The 23,061-nt window shown below is 39.8% G+C and overlaps 1 protein-coding gene across 2 annotated transcripts in view; it reads left to right on the forward strand.

Annotated features, from left to right (window-relative positions):
- The window catches only part of ZNF236 (zinc finger protein 236), a 348,597-nt gene that overhangs the window by 216,359 nt on the left and 109,177 nt on the right, over nucleotides 1–23,061 (forward strand). For both annotated transcript variants that reach the window (XM_033934375.1, XM_033934376.1), the window contains exons 14-16: nucleotides 9,143–9,403; nucleotides 19,749–19,999; nucleotides 20,644–20,745. In XM_033934375.1, coding sequence (XP_033790266.1) covers nucleotides 9,143–9,403; nucleotides 19,749–19,999; nucleotides 20,644–20,745 — 614 coding nt within the window. The remainder of the gene's footprint in view (nucleotides 1–9,142; nucleotides 9,404–19,748; nucleotides 20,000–20,643; nucleotides 20,746–23,061) is intronic.

Genomic DNA, 23,061 nt, shown 5'->3' on the forward strand with positions numbered 1-23,061 from the left:
AAAGGGAATAGGGCTTGTATACTGCCTTTTTGTAGTTATACATTCAAAGTGGTTTATATATATATACTTATTTTGTACCCGGGGCAATGGAGGATTATGTGACTTGCCCAGGGTCACAAGAAGTGCTGAAATTGAATCTCACAAACTCAGGATGCTGAGGCAGCAACTCTACCACTAAACATAGTTATGTGAATGACATTAGATCTGCTGTTCAAGAAGAGAGAACAATGTGGGACACTGGGGGCCTAAGCAGCTTTTGAGAATTGCACATGGGCGTCCTATGTAGAATCACGCCTGTCCTCACGGACAGACACCTAAGCATGCCTAACACTACGATTCTCTAACCTGCATCCATATCACAGACACCAGATAGGCAATCGCGTTGCCGCCAAGCTGATAATTTTATTTTTTATTTTTATTTATTCAATTTTTCTATACCGTTCTCCGAGGGGAGTTCAGAACGGTTTACATGAATTTATTCAGGTACTCAAGCATTTTTCCCTGTATAATAGTAAGGGAGTCTCCCTGCCACGATCAGTTTAGCGGCCACGGCAAACTGTCCCCCCCTTTATGAAGACTACTGGCAGGAGGGATGCCCAGTCCCTCCTGCTGTGACATCCCCCCCTCGCACAAAGATTGCCAGCACGAGAGATGCCCAATCCCTCCTGCTGGAACTGCCCCCATATCCCTGCGAAGATCACCAGCAGGAGGGATGCCCAGTCCCACTTGCTGGACACCCCCCCAACACACAAATATCGTTGGCAGGAGGAATGTCTAGTCTTTCCTATCAGAACCGCTCCCCTATCCCCGCAAAGATCGCCGGCAGGATGGATGCCCAGTTCCTCCTGCCAGAACCCCCCTACCCCTTGCCAAAAATCATCGGCAGGAGGGATTCCCAATCCTTCCTGCTGGAAATCCTGCACCCACAAAGATCGTCAGCAGGATGGATGCCCAGTCCCTCCTGATATAACCCCCACCCCGAAAAGTAGCCCATCTGGACCCCACCCCGGAACCCCCCTACCTTAATGATGGAAAGATGGAGGCATCCTTCGTGCCTCCAGCTAGCTGGCCCACCTTCACTAAATGGCAGGCCTTCTCCTTCCCGGTGCATCGTGGGATGCACCAGGGAAGGGCCTAATGCTCTGATTGGCCCAGGTGTTTATGGCCCCTCCCATAGGAGGGGCCTTAGGCACCTGGGCCAACCAGAATCTTAGGCCTATCTGGGCCAACCAGAATCTTAGGCCTCTCTCGCAATGCATTCTGGGATGCACTGAGAGTGGCCTAAGATTCCAATTGGCCAGATCCATTAGGCCACTTCCATGGGGAGGGGAGTCCAGGTAGGCTACTTTTCAGAATGGGGGGGTTCCGGCAGGAGGGACTGGGCATCCCTCTTGCTGATGATCTTTGGGGGGGATGTTCCGGCAGTAGGTCATGGGCGTCCCTCCTGCTGGTGATCTTTGTGGGAGGGGGTTGTCCAGTAGGAAGAAATGGGCATCCCTCGTGCCAGCGATTTTTGTGGGGATTGGGGGGGGTTTAGCAGGAGAGATTGGGCATCACTCCTGCCAGCAATCTTTACAGGAATGGGGTGGGGTTCTAGTAGGAGGGATTGGGCATCACTCCTGCTGGTAGTCTTCATGAGGGGGGGGGGGGTGGACAGGTTGCCACATCCACTAAACATCACGGCAGGGAGATTTCTTGCTGCGATAAGCTCAGCAACTGTGTCTGTTTGAGATACATTTCAAGCAACTATCGCGGGCATACGGAGGCACGTAGGGCTGCCTAAGCTCGCCTAAGGCCACTTTCGGACAAAACCACACCCAAGCTTAGGTGGCCCTGCGTGCCTCCCTAGGCTCACGGAGGCATCTACAATGTAGCAGCCTGCCTGGGATGATTTTTTTTTTAAATGTGTGTTCCAATTGGGTGGTTAGATAGCAGTAGGCCACCTAAAATTGGGATGCCATTTGTAGAATTTGCCCCTGGGTGCCAGATTGTGAGTGTGTTTGTTGCCTCCCTGCTGTTGTGGAGTTCTGAAGGATTAGGATTGTTGGCAGCAGTGACCGCTGACATCAGAAAAGGCTGGAAGAGGACTATAAAACTCCTTTCCCAATAGCTTGTAGTTACAGATGCAGAGCTAAGGGGTCATGGTCAAAGGGACATACCCCTTTGGAACCTGTAAGAATCAGGAGGATTTATGGAATGTAGATTCTGATCCAATGTGAATAGATAGGAGCAAATAGAAGGGTAAAAATAAGTTCATATTGATTATTTTAGCAAAATGTAAAATCATAACTTGATTCAGTGGTTGGTTGTTCTACATCAGTGCATCAAAATTGGAATAATTCAGTTTCTATGATATTAGATGACTTGGCACCACTAAAAAAAGAAAAGGAAACTAGAGAAGCTTCCTTTGTATGGTAGTTTGAAGATTTAAGAATTCTTAGAAGGGAATATAGAAAATCAGAAAGGGCTTGGGAAAAATATAAAGACTCCCAATCTCTTATAAACTTGAAAAAACTGATAAAAAAATATAAATTGGTCATGAATGAAGCATTAATAATAATAATAACTTTATTTTTTTATACTGCCATACCACAAACAGTTCTAAGCGGTTTACAAGGGAAGAGACTATACAGACAGCAATTTTACAGAGAACTTTTGAAATTACATTGGCATGCTAAGTTTAGTCAGGTTTATCTGGAAGTGTTTTGGAAGTACATCAGGTTGAAGTGGGGTCAGAGAAATTTGTCAAAGAGGTAAGTTTTTATTGACTTTCTAAACGTTTGATCTACTTTACTGTACAAGATGTATATGCTTGGTAATATTATAAAATTCTATAAATAAATAAATAAAAAAAAAAAAAATAAACGTTTGGTATGAAAGTGCATTTGAGATGAAGTTGGTTAAACATTTACTCCATTTGCCTGCTTGGAATGATAGTGTTCTATCGAGGTATCTCTTGTAGGTGCAGCCCTTTAGGGATGGAAAAGCGAACAAGTAGGTACTGCGTGTATTAATTGTGCCTGGGAATTCGAATTGATGAGACAGATAGGATGGGGATGAACCTGTCATGGTTTTGAAGCAAAGGCAAGCAAACTTAAAAATGACCCTTGCTTCCACAGGCAGCCAGTGTAGTTTTTTGTAATATGGGCTTACATGGTCTGATTTCTTGAGACCATAAATAAGACGGACTGCAGCATTTTGGATGACTCTCAGTTGTTTGATGGTTTTCTTGAGAGATCCCAAGTATATAATATTGCAGTAGTCTAAGGTACTTAAGATCAGGGATTGAACCAGTAGTCGAAAGGAAAAGAAATCGAAGTATTGTTAATGGTGCGAAGTTTCCATTGAGTGAGAAAGCATTTTTTGACTTGAGCATTAGTGTGATCTTCAAACGTCAGGCTTCGGTCCAGGGTGACGCCAAGGATTTTGGTTGTGGGATTAATTGGGTAATCTGATCCATTTAGTCTCAAGGAGGTGCTCACGATCTTGTTATTGGGACTTGCCAAGAAGATCTTGGTTTTTTCGGGATTCAGTTTTAGTTTGGAGTTCATAGTCCAATGTTCTATGTTGGTAAGGATGGATGAGATGAATTGTTCTGTCTCTTGGGTCAATGAGGTTATGGGAATAATAATTGTTATATCATCTGCGTATATGTACGATTTCAGTTTTAAATTGGATAGCATATTTCCCAGTGACGCCATGTAGATATTGAAAAATGAAGGGGAAAGTGGGGAGCCCTGTGGCATTCCGCAAGGATTGGACCAAGCTTAAGAGTAGGTTCCTTCGCTGTAGACCTGGTATGTACGTTTTTTTAGGAAACCCGTGAACCAATTTAGTACCTGTCCGGAAATGCTGATGGAATCAAGGCACCTAAGCAGGAGGTCATGATCAACAAGGTCGAAGGCACTGCTCAGTACTGCAGTACCAGTGCACTTTTTTCCCGGGAAAACAAATGGAAAAGATAGTCAGTCATGGAGCCCAAAACAGTTTCAGTGCTGTAATTTGTTCGGAAGCCAGATTGAGAATTGTGTAGAATGTTCCGTGAGGTCGATGTTAACCAGACCTTCCATTAGTTTAAGAAAGAATGGTATGTTGGCAATGGATCTGTAGTTGGCCGTCAAGGAAACGGACTCCTTTGGGTTTTTGATAATAGGACTCATGAGGATATGACCAAGTTCCTGTTAAAAAGTTCAGCCTTGAAGGAGATAGGAGCTGTTTTCATAATAGTCGGTGAGCAGTTGTCCAATAGGCAATTGTATTTTACATATTTTGAGTAAAGCTTGAGGAAGTGGCTCCAGTCTGGGTTTTCAGAGTGATTCCAGATCATATCAACAGCTCTACCTTCTTTGTCTAAAGCAGGAAACATGATAGGTAAATCTATGCTTGAACCTGCAAAAGACGATCTCTATTTGTGGATTTTTGTAGCGAAAAAGTCAGCTAAGATCACCGCAGGGGGTGGAGAGTCTGTATTGGAGCGCTTGTGGAATTCAATATCAAACAAAGAATTAACTATTTTGAAGAGTTCATGACTATTTAAAGTGGAAGAATTAATTTTTGGGGAGTAATGTTTGCTATGCTTTTCTTTGATCATTATTTTGTATTCTTTAACCTTTAGTCGCCAAGTAAGTCTATCCTCATCTTTCCCTGTTTTGCACCATATTCTTTCCAATTTGCGTAATTCTCGCTTTAAGACCATTAAGTCAGTATTGTACCAGTTGTCGGATAAACATTGTCTTTTTTTTTTTTTTTACATTTTTTCAGAGGGGCTATATCATTTAAGACCTGATCACTAAAGTTTTTCCATCCTAAAATGAAGTTAGGGTCAAAAGCTGGGTTGGAGATTAAGCTATAGTGCGTCCAAAATTCTACCGGGTTCAGCTGTCCTCTTGTGCAAATAGTTTTCTCTTTGAAGTTGTTCCTTGGTTTTATTTTAAGTTGTCTTTTAATCCAGCATAGTTCAAATTTGCATAAGAGATGGTCCGACCAGGGAGTATTGGATCAGGTTTCACCTTTGAGACTTATACTGGGGGTCGTTGGGGCATTAGAAAGGTATGTGATCAGATCTAAGTGGTGACCTTTCTGGTGGGTTTTAGTCGGGGATGGTTTGGAGAACCCTAATGATGTAAGGAAGGAAAGTAGGTCAGTTATATTGGAATTGTCTGCCTGTTCGAGGTGTAAAGTTGTAGGCACTGGCTACCGAGTTTGCAAGGAGGAATTCGTAGAATTCCTCTTTTGCTAGGTGCCATTTGTTGGGGGGAATGTAAAATATTGTATGGATCAAGTTGTCTTTGCAATCCTCTTTAGATATTTTACAGGTGAGAATTTCCAGGTCAGCAGTCAGTTTGGAGTCTAACACTTGGAACTTTAAGTGGTCTTGGAGAATTATTGCTAAACCACCTCCTCTTTTTTTTATTCTTGATAAAGGGATAATTTTGTAGTCTGAAGGTAGTATATCACCTATGATGATATTCTGATCAGAGATTAACCATGTTTCAGTTAGAAGTAGACTATCCAGATGGGTTTCTTCCAGCCATTCTTTGACCAGTTGTGCCTTATTCCTGACTGAACGAATGTTTAGGTAAGTTCCAGATAGCTTGTAATGATCTAGAGGAGCCAAAGACTCTGAGAGTCGTAGGTTTTTTAGGAGTCGTTGTCTTGTGTGCGTTGGTCTTAAAGGACGTTGGGAAGAGTTAACCACAGGGATTGGAAAGGGACCTGTTTCCGTGCAGTCATGAAGGTGGCGAGAGGGGCGAAAAGATTTTTTGAACCTAGTGATTCTGTCCCATGTAAAGTGAGTTTGAATTGATTCAAATGCTAAAGCTCTTGATATCAGACTTCTTGTACCTAGTAAGTAGAGGACCAGTAAGGCTAAGATATTTCCTGTGGCATTGGCCATGATAGCTCTAAGATTAAGGGGGAAATCCAGATACTAGAAGCTAAAATCAGCGGGTTGGTATGACTGGCAGCAGATTCCTGATTGAGTTTGCTTTATGAGATGGGACACTTTCCGCAAAAGTCACTGTGCTGAAGCTTTAAAGTGGGGAAAAAACCCCAAACACTGGAGCCCTGAGACCTTTAAAGGGCTGAGGTTAAACAGGCAGGATCTGGGGAGAAGGGGCGGGGCTTCCCGAAGATGAAAGTTTGAATTGGAGTCTCGGTGCAGTGAGAGAGATGATTGGCTCCCTTCCCTTCACTGTGCTGGGTTCTGAAACACACGGTGGCCCTCTGAGCCCCTTAATGGAGCTGAGAGAGGGCTGAAGAGAGCCGGAGTTAAAAGTAGGCGGGGCTTCCTGCCGAAGAAGCAGGAAGGGAGCAGGATCCGGTGCAGTGAGGGGAGATGATGTAGCCTTCCTTCCCCTTCACTGTGCTGGGATCTGGAACATGCGGTGGCCCTCTGAGCCCCTACAAAAAATACTTTGATCAAAAGATACGTTCTTCTGATAGTTCCTCTAAATCACTTTTTATTTACACCTCTAACCCGTTTAGATAATGTACTCTCTATCCCAGAATCTCTACAACACACATCTGATGAATCAGCTAACATCTTTCAATCTAAAGTTAATAAGATCAAGCAGTTTACTTTGAATATTTCAGATAGGGTATTTACTGAATTGTTAACAGGATTGCAGAAAATATTCCTGGGGAAAGACTTTGGAATAAGTTTAACCCAGTATCATGTAAATGGGTTGCCATAATTTTCAGTAAACTTTCTAATAAACCCTGCTGTATAGATGTTTGTCCATCTTTTTTTGCTAAAGTGTGTCTGAATAGACATTTTGGGCTCCTTTTATGAAGCTGCGTTAGGGCATTAACGCACGGAATAGTGCACATTACATTGCCCCATGCGCTAGACCAGTGGTTCCCAAACCTGTCCTGGGGGACCCCTAGCCAGTCAGGTTTTCAAGATATCCCTAATGAATATGCATGAGGGAGATTTGCATATAATGGAAGTGACAGGTATGCAAATCTCTCTCATGCATATTCATTAGGGATTTCTTGAAAACCTGACTGGCTGGGGTTCCCCAGGACAGGTTTGGGAACCACTGCGCTAGACGATAACGCCACAATTGAGCTGGCGTTAGTTCTAGCCGTGTAGCGTGCAGTGTAGCACGTGGTAATATCCTGTGTGCGCTAAAAACGCTAGCGCACCTTAGTAAAAGGAGCCTTTTGTTATAGCTAAATAGTTAAAAAAAACCAAAAAACTCTACAATAGGGAATTTATCCCAACACTAGACCTGGTATTGTACTGATTCCCATACCAAAATCACTTGGGTAACTTTAACTTTTGTAGAGAATTATAAACCAGTAGCCAGTATCCTTTGGTTAGCAAAACTGCTTGAATTTGCAGTCACTAATAACTTTCAGATCACCTCTTTTCTCACAATTGTCATCAGAGACAGGGTCAACAATTAGTTGCTTGATTTTTATTTATCTGCAGCTGTTAATACAGTAGGTCATTTTTTAATTATTATAACAGAAGCTCAGTGAATCTGATATGACTGGATATGAATTGAATTGGTTTGCAGAATTTTTAAGCAAAAGACATACGGTACTGCTTGCCTAGGACAAAACTCTATTACATCTTCATTTCAAGCTTTAATGCAGGGTTCCTTGTTCATTAAGAGTGACACTATCAAACTTAAAGGGTTTCTTATGCATACGGTATATTTATTTTGAGTATTGTGCTTAAAAATTACTATGAAACCATTCAAAGATTGAAATATAACATCTCATTAGTTGATGAATGGATTAACAGTGAGTTTCTTAAATTAGATTGAAAACAGAATTAGTTTTGTTTGAGGATTTTTAATCCATAAACTAATGCTGCCCGATTCACCAATTCAAATCAATTCACTCATTCACTTCAGTGAATTGATTTGTTGTCAGAGAAAATCGGACTCACCGATTCAGTGACCAACACTCCCACCCCCCTTCTGGTGAGACCTGACATATCTCCGAGGCATCCTAAAGCAGCAGCGGCAGGCTCTTAACAGGCTCCTCATGGCCTGCCTTGCTGGGGCCTTTTTTCTGCCATGTCACTGATGATGTGGCAGAGGGAAATCCTGGCAGGACAGGCCGCAAGAAACCCATTTTTCTGGACAACCCTAATAGTGCATATTGACTATTAACTGATTGAATAGTGTTCTAGAAAGTAGTATTTGTGGCGTTACTGCTCTCAGGGAAAATTCAAGGAACAACCCAAGGTAATTAAAATGTGTAACTAATCAAGAAAATTCTGATTGATATGTGCTGTCTGCTAGTACTTGGCATGTGCATTTATTTTATTTGCATCATTGTCACTATAATAGTACACACTAATCTTTCTAGCAAAACATTTTCCAGTAGTGTGCATTACTTCTACTCCACCCAATTCCTCCCATCCCTAACCCTAATTCCTTTCTCATATATGAAAACTTAACCCTTACAGCTCTCATTAGAACTAAATTACAACAATCCTAAGGTAGGCCCTAGCAAAGCCAAGCTGAGGACGTTTGCACATATTAAATGTTGCACATTAAGCAGTGGCTATAATTTTTTTCTGTCAGATTTTAAAATGCAAATGAATAAAAGTAATGGAACTGTAGATGTTTACCATTTCTTTAATTGAATCCATTGTGTCCAGCACATAGGATGACTTTCATAGCTTTCAACTCAGCAATTTATTTATTCACCATTTCAGATAGGTTTATTAATTTTATTCATATTGTTAACCAAGTTACAGTCTAGATTTCCTGTAGAAATAATTTATATCCAGCTATATAAATGTAAATGCTACCAAGCATAAATCTTTCTTTAATTGTACTGAGTTCTTACCTAATTCGTTGACTCTAAAGCAGTGGTTCTCAACCCTATCCTAGGGGACCCCCAGCCAGTTGGGTTTTCAGGATATCCCTAATGAATATGCACGAGAGAGAGAGATTTGCATATAATTGAGGAGATAGGTATGCAAATATGTCCTATGCATATTCATTAGGGATATCTTGAAAACCCAACTGGCTGTGGGTCCCCCAGACAGGGTTGAAAACCACTGCTCTAAGGCCAATAAACTTGCTTGGGATAAATGAGTAAATGGTCTCTACCCTCCTGTTTTATATTTGTTATAGTATGCTTATTGTGATATTTTACTGTACATTTGTTTAAGATCCCACACAGGTGAAAAACCTTTTAAATGCACACAGTGTGGAAGAGGCTTTGTATCTTCAGGAGTGCTGAAAGCCCATATCCGAACACACACTGGGCTAAGAGCATACAAGTGTCTTGTGTGTAATGGAGCATTTACTACGGGTGGCAGCCTGAGACGTCATATGGGTATCCATAATGATCTTCGACCTTATATGTGTCCATATTGCCAGAAGACATTCAAGACCTCTCTAAACTGCAAAAAGCATATGAAAACCCACAGGTAAGCTTTTACTTTCCTTCCTTTGTTTCTTTCTTTTCCAGTATACTTGTATAATTTTCTCTAGAAGCTTCACAGAAGCTTAGCTTGCCTTGACTCCAGACTTTTAAATTTTTTTTCTGTTATTTTTTTGGCCTGGAAGTTCCTCCACCACTTTCTTCCAGCTCAGATCTTGTAATTGGATTTTGGCACTATGAGCCTTCATTTACAACCCTGGAATTTCCCCCCCCCCCCCCATTTAAGAGACCCACCCTCTCACTGTTCCTAGTCTGTTCTTTGCAGCCACAGTCTTGAAACCATATATCAGTGCTCCTTTCAGTATTATGGGATTTACATCTGGCCACTGGTTACCATCCTTAATAATAACCATAAGTTCCTTCCTACTTCTCCCAGGTGCTATGAGCACTGCCTCTGCACCATCCCACTTGCATTGATTAGCATGCTTGCACATGCTGGCTTTTATTTTTGTTCTTTACAAATATTTTCACAGCATTGTCAATGATCTATCTTTAAAAAATGAGGGAATCTTTCCTCAGTGGCCATGCAAGCTGATATTTAAAGAGAAATTTCCCCCATATTGGTCTCTGGGTACTATGGATACCTTAAATATCTTAGCCCACCAACCCTGGGCCTGTTCCCAGACCTACCATACCTCTTTTCCCCATATGAAGGGCCCTATTTACTCATGTAGAATTAGATATATTTTAGTAAAATATAAATAAAAAAAATATTTCAATTCTATTGAATTATCCCACAAGTTAAACTTATCTAGTGCAATTCAGTATAAATTACAACTCCATTAGAGAAAAACCACCACCACCACCATCATCATCATTTTATTTATCATCACCATCATCAACCAGACCTAACATTACTAACATGGAGCTTGTTAGCAACCCTTAGGTAAGTTCTTATTGAATGGAAATGTATTCTTGAAGAGGTAATACAAGGGCTTACTTTATTACTTTTATAGCAATTTTTTAAACTCTTGTTGGAAAGGCGCTAATACACTGATTGGATCTGTTTTGTACAGAGGAAAATAAGCTAAACTGGATACGTGGAAATTCAGTGTAGCATTATCAATAGTCTTGGAATTTACTTGGTTGAAAATAATTTGAGCTTGATAGAGCTGTAGTCAGTGTAGCAACAGTCTTGTGGCCAGAAGCTTCCGAGTGTGATAGTATGATGTTGAAAAGTGGTATAAATCCATGTATTTGCATGATTTTGATTATCTTGTTTTGTTTAGCAGAGAAAAATTGTATTCACTCAGTTACCTCACTTGGCTGATAAGGCTGTTAACTTCACCAAAATGAATGCTATTAGTGAGCATTCCCCAGTAAAATTAATGATACCCACGATAAATAGCATGCATTTTATTGTGTAATGAACTTTTGTAAATCGGCCTCCAAGTGACTTACTGGTTTTAGCCTGAGCACTGCAAAAAGGTGTTATTAAAAAGATGGTATCATACTAGCAAGCAAGCTATTTTTTAATCTCCATAGGCAACAGTGCTCAAATAGCTTTGCAAATTGTATTTGTTATTGTCTAGGAGTGTTTGATGGCTTTAGTGTCTGCTATGCTAAAAAGGAAATATACATATAGTTAAAGAACTTTAATAAAGACTGAGTAGCAATATTCTTATAATGTCCAGGGTCTTATGATTTTGTTCAGCAAGATGTTAAAGATACAAATCAATTCATACAGACATAAGATCAGATACCAGAAAGAAAAGCAAAGTAGTGTCCCTGTGGGGAACATTTTCCATGACTAGAGTATTGTATCAGTGACCTGGGCAGGATACTAAGACAAATTTTTAAAAATAATCAGGAATGTTAAGACCTATGAAACTTTGATACTGACATGATACTTTGAAACTAGTCAGAGAGAACTTGACAAAAATCCAAGGTTCCTATCACATTATAAACCATAAAATTCTACTGCTCTGTCAGCCCCACTCCCCACCCCTACCTTTCACCTTGAGGCTATCACTGGGATGCTTTTATGTTTCATATTTATATTCTGATGTTATCTGTTGTTTATACTGTCTAGACCTGAGGAAGGTGGTTTTGGGTTTCAAAACTCTAGTCAATAAGAGAGTAATTGTATAATAAGGTGCTCTTACTCATGAAAGCGCCATAAGTGCTATTCTGTAGGATCCACATAAGTGGTATAGCATGCAAATGGAAAGGAGCATACACATGGGTAAAGCATGGGTAGGGTACGGACATGCCTCCCAGTTAAGAATATAGCTTATAGAATACTATGGGGCTCATAATAAAAAAAAAAAAAAATGTTCAAAAAATGGGCTAAATCGGTACTGGGACGATCAAAAAGACAGATCATCCAAGTACTGATAATCAAAGCTGGTTTTAGATGTATCTAAAACCAGCTTAGGCCTTTACCCTGCCTCTGAACGCCTAGAGCAAAAAAAGGCATTTTTAGAGGAGGGGAAAGGGTGGGAGGTGGGCCGACCTAGACTTAGTCATACTGCAAGTATAACCAAAAGTCTAGGGAGTTAGCCCAGTCGGAACTTATACGTTTTGACTTAGACTAAGTAAAAACAGATATAAGTTCTGAATAAGGACCGCCGAGCTGATCGCGACCACAAGAACTTCATTTCACACTGGAGCAATTTGAGCACTAACATCCTTGATGAACTATCCCAACTACAAACAAAAACTAGAACCAGCAGATGATCAGACCAATGGTTTGACAGCGAACTACTCCTACTCAAAAGCCAATGCAGACGACTAGAAAGAAAATGGAGAAAAACTAACCTAGATCACACGAAAACCGGCTGGAAAAAAATGAACAAACAATACAAACTACAACTAAAGGACAAGAGAAAAAAAACACTACACCAACCTAATAGGCACTGAAACTCAAGATTCCAAAAACTATTCTAAATATTAAAAGATCTAACAAACACCAAACCCTACATGACCACAAACAATACCCACCCTCTTAGCAGAATAATTCAAGAACAAAATAACAAATGCCAGAGCTACCCTCAATTGTACCCCATCCCACCTAACTGAACACATAACTTACCCCATAGAAAAAGAATCAACTGCAGCAGACAGAACATGGTCCCTAATCCCCAATATACATTGGTCCGAACTCAATAAACTCTACAAAAAGTACAGCCACATATCCTGTGACTTCAACCACTGCCCACCATACCTCTTAACAACCTCCAACGCAAAATTCCATACTCTACTTCTACATTGGATACAAACCATTCTCGCAGATGGCCTTTTTCCAACTGACCTCAGCGAAATCATCATCACTCCAATCCAAAAAAACCCAAAAGGACCAACTGACCAGCCATCCAACTACAAACCCATTGTCTCAATACCTCTATACGTCAATCTAACAGAAGGACTAGTAGCCAAACTCCTTACCAGCTATCTAGAAGACCACAACATACTTCACCCCACACAGTCTGGCTTCAGAACCAACTTCAGCATAGTGACATTACTGGGATTCCTTATGGACACAGCCAGACAACATCTCAGCACAGGGAAAAAAATGCTGCTCATATAACTGGACCTGACCACAGCATTTGACCTGGTAGACCATAACATCCTACTGCAAATTCTGTACACAATAGGTATCTCAGATAAAGTATACTTATGGTTTGAAGGCTTCCTAAAATCCAGAACATACAGAGTAAAATCGGATAAAGTAAAATCTGAACCTTGGTCCAACCCCTGCGGCATACCACAAGTATCCCCACTATCCCCTACGCTCTTCAACCTATACACTGCCTCCCTCAGAACATACCTGGACAATCTAGGCATAACCTAGAACATAAGAACATAAGAAGTTGCCTCCGCTGAGGCAGACCAGAGGTCCATCTCGCCCAGCGGTCCACTCCCGCGGCGGCCCATCAGGCCTACTGCCTGAACAGTGGTCTCTGACAAATTTTATAAATTACCTCTAATCCTATCCCTATAACCTTACCTCTACTCTTATCTGTACCCCTCTATCCCTTTGTCCTCCAGGTACCTGTCCAGACCTTCTTTGAAGCCCTGTAGCGTGCTTCTGCTTATCACATCCTCCGGTAGCGCGTTCCATGTATCCACCACCCTCTGGGTGAAAAAGAACTTCCTGGCGTTTGTTCTAAACCTCTCCCCTTTCAATTTCTCTGAGCGCCCCCTTGTACTTGTGGTTCCCCATAGTTTGAAAAATCTGTCCCTGTCCACTTTTTCTATGCCCTTCATGATCTTGAAGGTTTCTATCATGTCTCCTCTAAGTCGTCGCTTTTCCAGCGAGAAAAGCCCCAGCTTTTTCAGTCTGTCAGTATATGAGAGGTCCCCCATTCCCTTTATTAGCTTAGTTGCTCTTCTCTGGACTCTCTCAAGTACCGCCATGTCCTTCTTGAGGTACGGCGACCAGTACTGGACACAGTACTCCAGGTGCGGGCGCACCATTGCACGACATTACCATTCTCATACCTTTCGATCAACCAAAGACCGCCATGACAGACACACTACACTGAACACTAGAAGCAGTAGAGACCTGGATGAAAGATCACAAACTGAAACTCAACCCAGACAAAACAAAATTCATCCTCCTTGAAAATAACAAAGTCCCAACCATAACCAATATAGAAATCAACTCAATCAACTACCCCATTCAAACTACCCTAAAACTACTAGGAATGACTATAGACAGATGCTGCACCATGCAACCACAAATAAACAAAACAATACTGAAATATTTTGCAGTGATGAGAAATCTAAGACAAGTCCGAAAATTCTTTGAAAGACCACAATTCCAGCTCATAGTTCAATCCCTAATACTAGGTCTACTAGATTACTGCAACATCCTCTACCTCCCCTGCCCTGCAACAATGACTAAACAACTACAAACAATCCAAAATACAGCTCTGGGACTCATCTACTCACTGATTACAGAAGCATACATCAACTCATACTGGCTACCAATTCAAGAAAGAATACTATTTAAATTCTACTGCATGCTATTTAAATCTTTAAACGGAGACAGCCCAATCTACCTGAACAACCGCCTCAACCAAACTACCTCAACCAGACATAGAAAAACACACACCCCATTCACACACCCTCCAATCAAAGAAGTCAAACGGAAAAAACTGTATGATGGCCTCCTAGCAACACAAGCAGCAAAACTAGATAACCAAATCTCCAACCTGCTAATAACCACTCCTGACTACAAGATGTTCAGAAAAGAAATAAAAACGATATTCTTCAAGAAATCCCTGAAACACTCTTAACATCACAAATGCCTTCCTTCCTCCCACCTTCTTCCTGCCTCACAGATACTACCTGTTACTCATTAACTTCTCTTCAATTCACCAATGATCTTCCATTGTAACCTCCATTTATAACTCTTTTGTAATCCGCCTTGAACCGCAAGTTAATGGCGGAATAGAAATATCTAATGTAATGTAATCTATGGTCACATTAAAATCTTCTCTCAGAAGCAAAACCCCTTCAATATTTAACCCATCCCAAAACTCAAAAAGAGGTCTCATTTGGTGCATAAACATTGATCAGGGTATAACATTGAACCCCAAGATATAGAACAAGTATAATATAGTGCCCACCTTTATCACTAATTATCTTTTGAACTCTCCATGTATGTGTGGAAGACAACGCAGTCATTACTCCTCCAGCCTTTTTTCTAGAATGGTTAGAGTCAAAATATATAGTAGCATATTTCTTATGGGTACAAATGTATTCATATGAAGAGAGCAAACGTGTCTCCTGAATTAATGCCACATCAGTTTTCACTTGTAAGAGTTCCTTGAATCGGAGCTGATGTTTCTGTAATGAATTTAGGCCCCCAGCATTTAATGTCATTAAAGTTAACAGCCATTGGCATCTTCCAGTCAATGGCCAACTCGCTAATTTCTCTTCCTAAATCTGACCCGAGATATGTTAATTCCAATTGCAGAGCTTTCAAGTCTGCCTTGATCTTTTGCATCCAGAATCAAAATTCAGGTAGCGGTTATGACCTGAAGGTTCGAGGAGAACAGGGCCTGTAAATAAGTCTGATTATGAACCACCGCTTGCACAGATGGTTGCAACAGAGGGAGGCCCATCTCCACCATGCAGTTTGCTGCAGAGCTCCCTAAGTAAGCAAACAGTGAGGTCTGGAGACTGTACCATTCCAGTCATCGGAGAATCTCTACCACAACCACTTCTACTTTTTTATTTTTTTTATTTTAGAGCTAAACAGCTTGGTTTTCAGCAATTTTAGCTTAATTAAGCTGGGGATTGCTCTAAACTAAATGCTCAAGCAGCCATTAAGTCCAATGGTGTCACTTCCTTCTACATCCAAAATTTCTCTACTTCTTTCAGATTCCACAGATGGAACTTTATAATCTGCATCCGGCAGGTTGAAATCTCCCAGAAATAGCATCTCCCATTTCTTTCCCAACTTTTGGATATCTGCAACCAGATTTTTATCAAGTTGCTCTGACTGAGTCAGAGGTCTGTAGACAACACTTATGTGGAGAGTTTCCATTTTCTCTTTTTAAGGCAATCTGTATCGCTTCTTCCTTTCCCCAGGCATTCTGTGTTTCAGTTGCTTTGATGTTGTTTCTCACATAGCTACACTTCCATCTTTTGGACCACCTCTGTCCTTCCTAAATAGTTTATAGCTCAGTATGTTTGCATCCCATTCATGGGTATCACTGAACCTTGTCTCTGTGATAACAACAACATCTAAGTCTGCCTCTAACATCAGGGCTTGCAAATCACAAACTTTGTTGCTTAGACTGCTAGTGTTTGTAGTCATTGCTTTCCAGTTACATTTCAGTCACAGTATAGTTTTTTTTTGTTTTGATCTCAGTTCCTACCATGTTGCTAAGACGTGAATTGCTAAGATTATTGTTTATATTGCTTTCTTTACTACTGACCACTAGAAGTGAACTGTTTGACATATGCTACTCCCACCTTCTAGTTTAAATGCCTAGAAACAAATTGCCTGAAATTCTCACCAAGGATTTTTTTTTTTTGGCTGCCTCAATGAGATGCATCCTATCATTACAATATAGTTCCTGGATTTTTTTGTGTTCAAAAATTGGACATTTGAGTAAAGTGAATGTTAATTTTGAATGTACTCAGATATTTTCAGACAGTAGACCCTGATGTATTTCCTGTTTAAAAATGGCTGAGATGGACCCTTTTTTTAATGTTATGGGCAGGTTGTCCTTTGAAAATGCCCCTCCACAGATCATCAGAAAAAGTAATTACCTCACTAGTTATTCCCATCTCCTGAATCAGATCATGTGCTCCACTAAGGACTAGGTGTAGAGTTGTTGCCTACTACCTATGGAGAATTTAGAAAATGCCTGAAAACACATCTATTCCTGAAATACTTAGGAAACCAACCTATTCAATCTTAGTCCTTAACAACCAAGCGCAAGAACCACCTGTCGCTAAATCTGTACTTTGTTTATTCACTCAATCTGTAACATTTCTAATCATTGTAAACCGCATAGAACTTCACGGTCCTGCGGTATATAAACTGTTATTATTATTATTATTATTGTTTCGCCTTCTTTTCTGATCCTGAATTATCTGCTTCATAAAGCAGTCCTTGATTTCATCTTTTGGAACTTTACCTCCCTAGCATGCCCTACATTTAGCCTACCAATATTGATATAATTGAAATTTCCAGTTATTATTGTGTTACCCAGTTTAACTTCCCTAATTTTTGCTAATACTTATATATCTATTCATTCTGGCCCGGTGGATAGCAGTACACTCCTATCACTATCCTTTTCCCTTGTACATATGGAATTTCTATTCATAAGGATTCCAGGGTGTATTTTGTATCCTGCAGAATTTTTAGTCTATTCAATTCTAGGCTTTCTTGTTTTTAACCTTTTTTTATTGAATTTTTGAAGTACAATGCAAAGTAGCTGAATGGATTAAACAATCATACAATCCATAATCCAACAAGTGCCTGTGCTTATCAACAGACTACCTTACTCCAGTTATTTAACATATAAATCCAGTGTACAGTGAGCACCTCCAGGATCAATATCCATAGCTATTGAAACTTCACCACTATATAAGAAATCGCAGCAATGAATTTACTGCTTCTGCATAGTCCTCCCTCCCCTCACTAGTAATTAATAACAATCTCCTCAAAAAAATTATTGGGTCTATGCATAACCAATTCTAGGCAAAGTAAAACAACCAGATAACCAGATAAGACTGCATTAACTGTAATTATTACTGTGCCAGCTCCCACAGTTTTTCATGTTGTTTAGAGTACAGTATTTCCCTTTAAGATCATGGGTGAGCTTATTGTATATTCCAGTGGTTCTTAAACCTATCCTGGGGGACCCCCAGCCAGTCGGGTTTTCAAGATATCCCTAATGAATATGCATGAGGCAGATCTGCATACCTGTCATCTTTATTGTATATGAAAGCTTAGAGATCTGATAAGCTATCATATCACAGAGCAGTGAGAGACACCTGCCTAGAAGCTGCTGTAGCTCAATAAGTAAAAGCCCTGTGCTCCTCTTCCAGAGGCCATAAGTTCATATCCCAACCAGCTCCCCCAGCACATATTTTAATTGTGGCATTCTACCTTGCAGGTGCACCTTGATGATCTCACAATGAGGTCACCATTGTGCAGCTGCAAACCTCCATTTGCAATGAAGGTCTGTATCTGTTTTTAACCTTTTGCAAATGAAGTTATGTATGCAATCTATATTTTTGTCATGTGCTTTATTTGCTGAATCCACCTGTTTTAAGAATGACCTCAATGGATCATTCTTTAGTGAGAAAAAAAGGGTAGCTTTTTAGCAAGAAACATAAAGCTGTTTTTTTTTCATGTGCTGTGCTTCAGTTAATGGATCTTTCCCTCTGATTAGCAAATAGCATTACTGTTGGTCCAGAAAAATAGAAGGTTTTGCATGCAATATCTTTGTATTAATGTGCTATGTTTATGTGATGACTTATTAAGTGTATTTTGAACTTATTAAAGCAAAAATAAAAACTCAGAGAGCTATTTAGCAGATCGCATTAAGGACATTCAAATTGTGCCTAAGTTCCGTCCATAGAACTCAGGTCTATCTGAAGCCTAAACTATGCTCAAAAGTAAACTTCCTTATAATGCCTATAAGACCTAGTTTTACAATTGCTATGTAGCTTGCTAGCTCACTCTGTAGCACACTGGTTAAACCTACAGCCTTCTATCCTAATGTTACTGGTTCGAATCCCAGTTACTCTGTCTGATGGAAGAGAAATAAATAAAAGCATTAAACAGATCCAACTCCCAGTATTACAATTATAATGAAAAACAGCATAAAATTGCCATTCTAATAACATAATAATAAAATATTATAACATTAAGGACATTGTTTAGATGTCTAAATCTCACCTAAAACATGATTCTCTAAAGGACACCTAAAAAGTTTGACGCCCAAACAGTGCTGAACTCCGCTAAGCGCGATTCTACAAAGGATACCTAACTTAGGCACTTACCTAATCGGCACTTAACTTTAAACGCGTTTTACAGAATTAGAGCCAAAATGTCCGTCTGTTCTTTATGAAAAGCTAAATATAAAAGTATTACTTATCAGTCCCTGTAAAGCTCAGCATAGACAACGATCCAAGATATACCTGTCACCATTCTGAAACAGGTAGCTGATTCTTTTACAGCTGCATATTCTTCATGGTCACCCTATCTGTGAGTTTTGTTATAGAAAATTATTTTAGGGACTTGGGTGGAGAAATCATGCTTCTAACATATAATCTCAGTGTAGTATGCTATTTCCAATATGATGCATTGGCTTTTTTAATGCTCCCAATGACTGCTCCTCTGATGTTTTACAACAGCAGATCATCATAACAAACTTTATAAACTGACACTGGAGTGGTTAACAATTAGAAAAATATACTTAGAGACTTACTCCCTCTTTTACAAAGCTGCACAGATAAAGCCACGAAGCCCTTTAAATCCCTACGGGCTTTGGGGCATTTACTGCAGTGTTAGCTGCTAGTGTGACTTTGTAAAAGGGGGAGGGGTGTTAATGAGCTACAAATAAATAGAGGAAAAGCAATTATTTTATTAAGATATTTAAATAGAATAGATTATGAGTAGCATAAATGGTGGTGTCTCTAGCCTTCTCTCAAATTAGAAATATATTTTAATACGGTACTTACTTTTTGAGGATATTATCCCTTCCAGAACACTAAACCAAAACACATTTTAACTGTTTATCACAGTGCTTCTCTATTTATAGATAAAATTTTGCCTGATTTTCAAGCCAGGAATTTTGTGTTTGATTGCATAGTTAATATAGCAATCATCTTGCACAATTCTGTATTCTCTTCAGGTACGAACTTGCTCAGCAACTCCAGCAGCACCAACAAGCAGCTTCAATAGATGATTCAACAGTAGACCAGCAAAGCATTCATGTTTCCACGCAGATGCAGGTGGAAATAGAAAGCGATGATCTCCAACAGCCAGATGCCGTTGGCCCAGGTCATGAAGCTATCTTAGAACTAGAAACACAACAAGTAGTGGGCACAGAAGAAACTGGCCTGGGTCAAGGACTGACTGAGCAAACTTTGGATCAGGAAGAAGGTAGATGCTAAGAGGAGAAAATATTGAAGACATCTTATTGTGTGCAAGCTTCTGAGTTAAAAAAAAAATCATTTTTATACAGGTGCTAGAAGATACCAGTAAAATTTATTCATATATTTATTATAAAAATTTATACATCTCCTAAGCCTAGGCGGTTTACAAAAAAAATACATAATAATAAAACAAGACCTAACAAAAAAAAAATATTAACTGCCCCTTGTAAAGCTCACACAATCTGCCAGCAATTCCAGATTTTAACTAATTAGGTAATAAAAAAAAAAGTTGCAAAAAGTTGCATGTTAAGCATTCTTTTAAAAGGCCCTCTATTTGCACATAGCCGTAAAATGCCAGATAAGTCAATCCACAACTTTACTCCTGTCACAACAGTTGTAGAAGTCCACGCCTTCACCATCCTGTCCTGAGATGACAACATCACGTTCTGACTGCAACTTCCTACCAGGACAGTAGATTTTCAAAGACTGGATATTGTGGTCTGTTTATAAAATTAATTTTAATATGTTGGTTTTTTGCATTATCTTACATCTAGCACAGTGCTGGTAATTTTCAGTGCCTGTTATGAATTCTCTTTATTCATTGTTTCTCCCTCCTCTTCTTACCCTAATTTATTTTCTTTAATTTTTCAGACAGATTTGTGACATCGCAGCATGCACTACAGGACAATATGAATCAGTTTGAACAGCAAACTATACCTCAACAATCATTTGATCAGCAGAGTTTAGCACAAGGTTAGACATAAAAATATTATGACTTTGTTGCTGTTCAATTGCAATCAACTTGCCAAAATTTTTATTTTGTATAGATTTTTAAGGAAGCTCCTATTATGAATTGTGTACTAAATTATAAACAAGATAATAGAAATCGGTCACCATAGTACGACTTGACTTCAAGAACAGCAGAAGTCACTGGTGCAGAGCCTGCAATTGACAGGATGCATTTGGTATATTCCAATCACTAGCATTTTGTTAAAAAGTACTTGAAATTAATAATACATAGACTTGCTTTTAGTGGAGAAGACAGAACACAGTTGAGAACATAGATGAGCGTACCAGTTCAACCAGTATTTTTACTGCTCTGGACATTTAAAGACCAAAAACATCATCTTAATTTTGTGGTCACTGGACCATTAATTGATAGGTTAACTGAAGCAGAACAGAAGAGCAACAGGAAGGCAAACTTTCATCAGAACTAACATTGAAAGGCCCATTTTAGATGGGATGTAGAGGGGAAATTAACATCCAAATTGGGACATGCACAATTCCCCTGCCAAAATGCAGAGCCTCTTATAAAATTCAAGTAAGGACACGTAAGACTGGGCGACCAGAGAGTTGGATCAAGTGTGAGCACTAGATATGGTGTAGTTAGATTTTAGCAAAGCCTGCGATACAGTTCTGTGTTCGTGACTTATAAATAAACCAAATGCCCTTGGTATGATCCCTGTAGCGACTAATTGGGTTAGGAACTGGTTAAATGGAACAGAACAAAGAGTGGTAAATGGAACTCTCTCTGAGGAAATGGATGTTACAAGTGTGTGCTGCAAGATCGGTTTTTAGGCTGGTACTTTTAAACATTTTTGTAAGTGATATTGTAGGAGGGCTGTGAAATAAGGTAGACATTCCTATTGTATGGATAACATGAGAAGGAACCTACAAAGCTTGAAGAATGGTCTAAAAATTTGGCAGCTAAGATTTAATGTCAAAAATGCAGGGCCATGCATTTGGCCTACAAAACTCGAGGGAGCAGTACAGTAGGTTGTTTAAGTACTGTTATGTATGACAGAGGAATGGGACTTGGATGTGATTGTAAGTGATGATCTTAAGTTTACCAAACAGCTAGAAAAAGTGACAGTGAAAGCCAGAAAGTTGCTTGGGTGTGTAGGAAGATGAATGGGAAGCAGGAAAAGGAGGGGATAATGCCCTTTTAAGTCTGGTGAGACCCCATTTCGAGTACTTTGTAGAATTCTGGAGACTGCGCCTTCAAACAGAGAGCAGCTACTAAAATGGTCAGTAGTTTTTGTCGTAGTGTTTGGAGACAGACTTAATGATCTCAATATGTATACTTCGGAAGAAATGCAGGAGAGGGAGGATATGATAGCAGCATTTAAATAATTCTTTGTCCAAAATGCACAGGAAGCAAGTCTTTCAACTGAAAGGAAGCTCTAAGGTGAAGGGCATAGGATGAAGGTGAAAGGGCATGGACGCGGGAGTAACCTAAGGAAATACAGTAAAACCTTAGTTTGCGAGCATAATTCGTTCCAGATGCATGCTTGTAATCCAAAGCACTCGTATATTAAAGCGAATTTCCCCATAAGAAATAATGGAAACTCAGATGATTCATTCCAGAACCCCAATACAAAATACTATACGTACTTGTATTGCGAGACCTCGCTCATTTAGAACAGTCACTACACTCCTGCAGCGTCAGAGAGAGAAGAACCATCGGCTCAGTTGTGATGTGTGTATACTGCATGTACTTGTATTGCAAGGCATTGCTTGTATATCAAGTTAAAATTTAATCAAATGTTTTGCTTGTCTTGCAAAACACTTGCAAACCAAGTTACTTGCAATCCAAGGTTTTACGGTACTTCTTTATGGAATGAGTGGTGAATGCATGAAATAACCTTCCAGTGGAGATGGTGGAGAAAAATACAATATCTGAATTCAAGAAAGCTATGGACAAGTACATAGGATCTCTGAGGGAGAGGAGGGGATAGTTGATATGATGGATATACTGGATAGGTCATATGGTTTTTATCTCTTATTTTCTGTTACCTCACTACATTCAGCAACAGCAGCTATTTTACAAAACTTTACATAGGGGAAAAAAGTACAGTTTTTACTCAGATCTGTTTTTGTAAAATCATTGCTCCAACACAATTTCTAATTTCTCTTACTCTTTGGTAGCAGCCCTTAATCAAAGTCTCCCTAGCAGTCCCTTTCTCTCAAAACCCTGGAGAGGCTCTCCTAGATGCTACAAGCCCCTTTCCAATGGTTCATTCCCCCACAATGTAACAATCCCCCCAACAGTACCCTTGGACTTCAAAA

This window comes from Geotrypetes seraphini, chromosome 2 (assembly GCF_902459505.1).
Source record: "Geotrypetes seraphini chromosome 2, aGeoSer1.1, whole genome shotgun sequence".
NCBI classification, from domain to species: domain Eukaryota; kingdom Metazoa; phylum Chordata; class Amphibia; order Gymnophiona; family Dermophiidae; genus Geotrypetes; species Geotrypetes seraphini.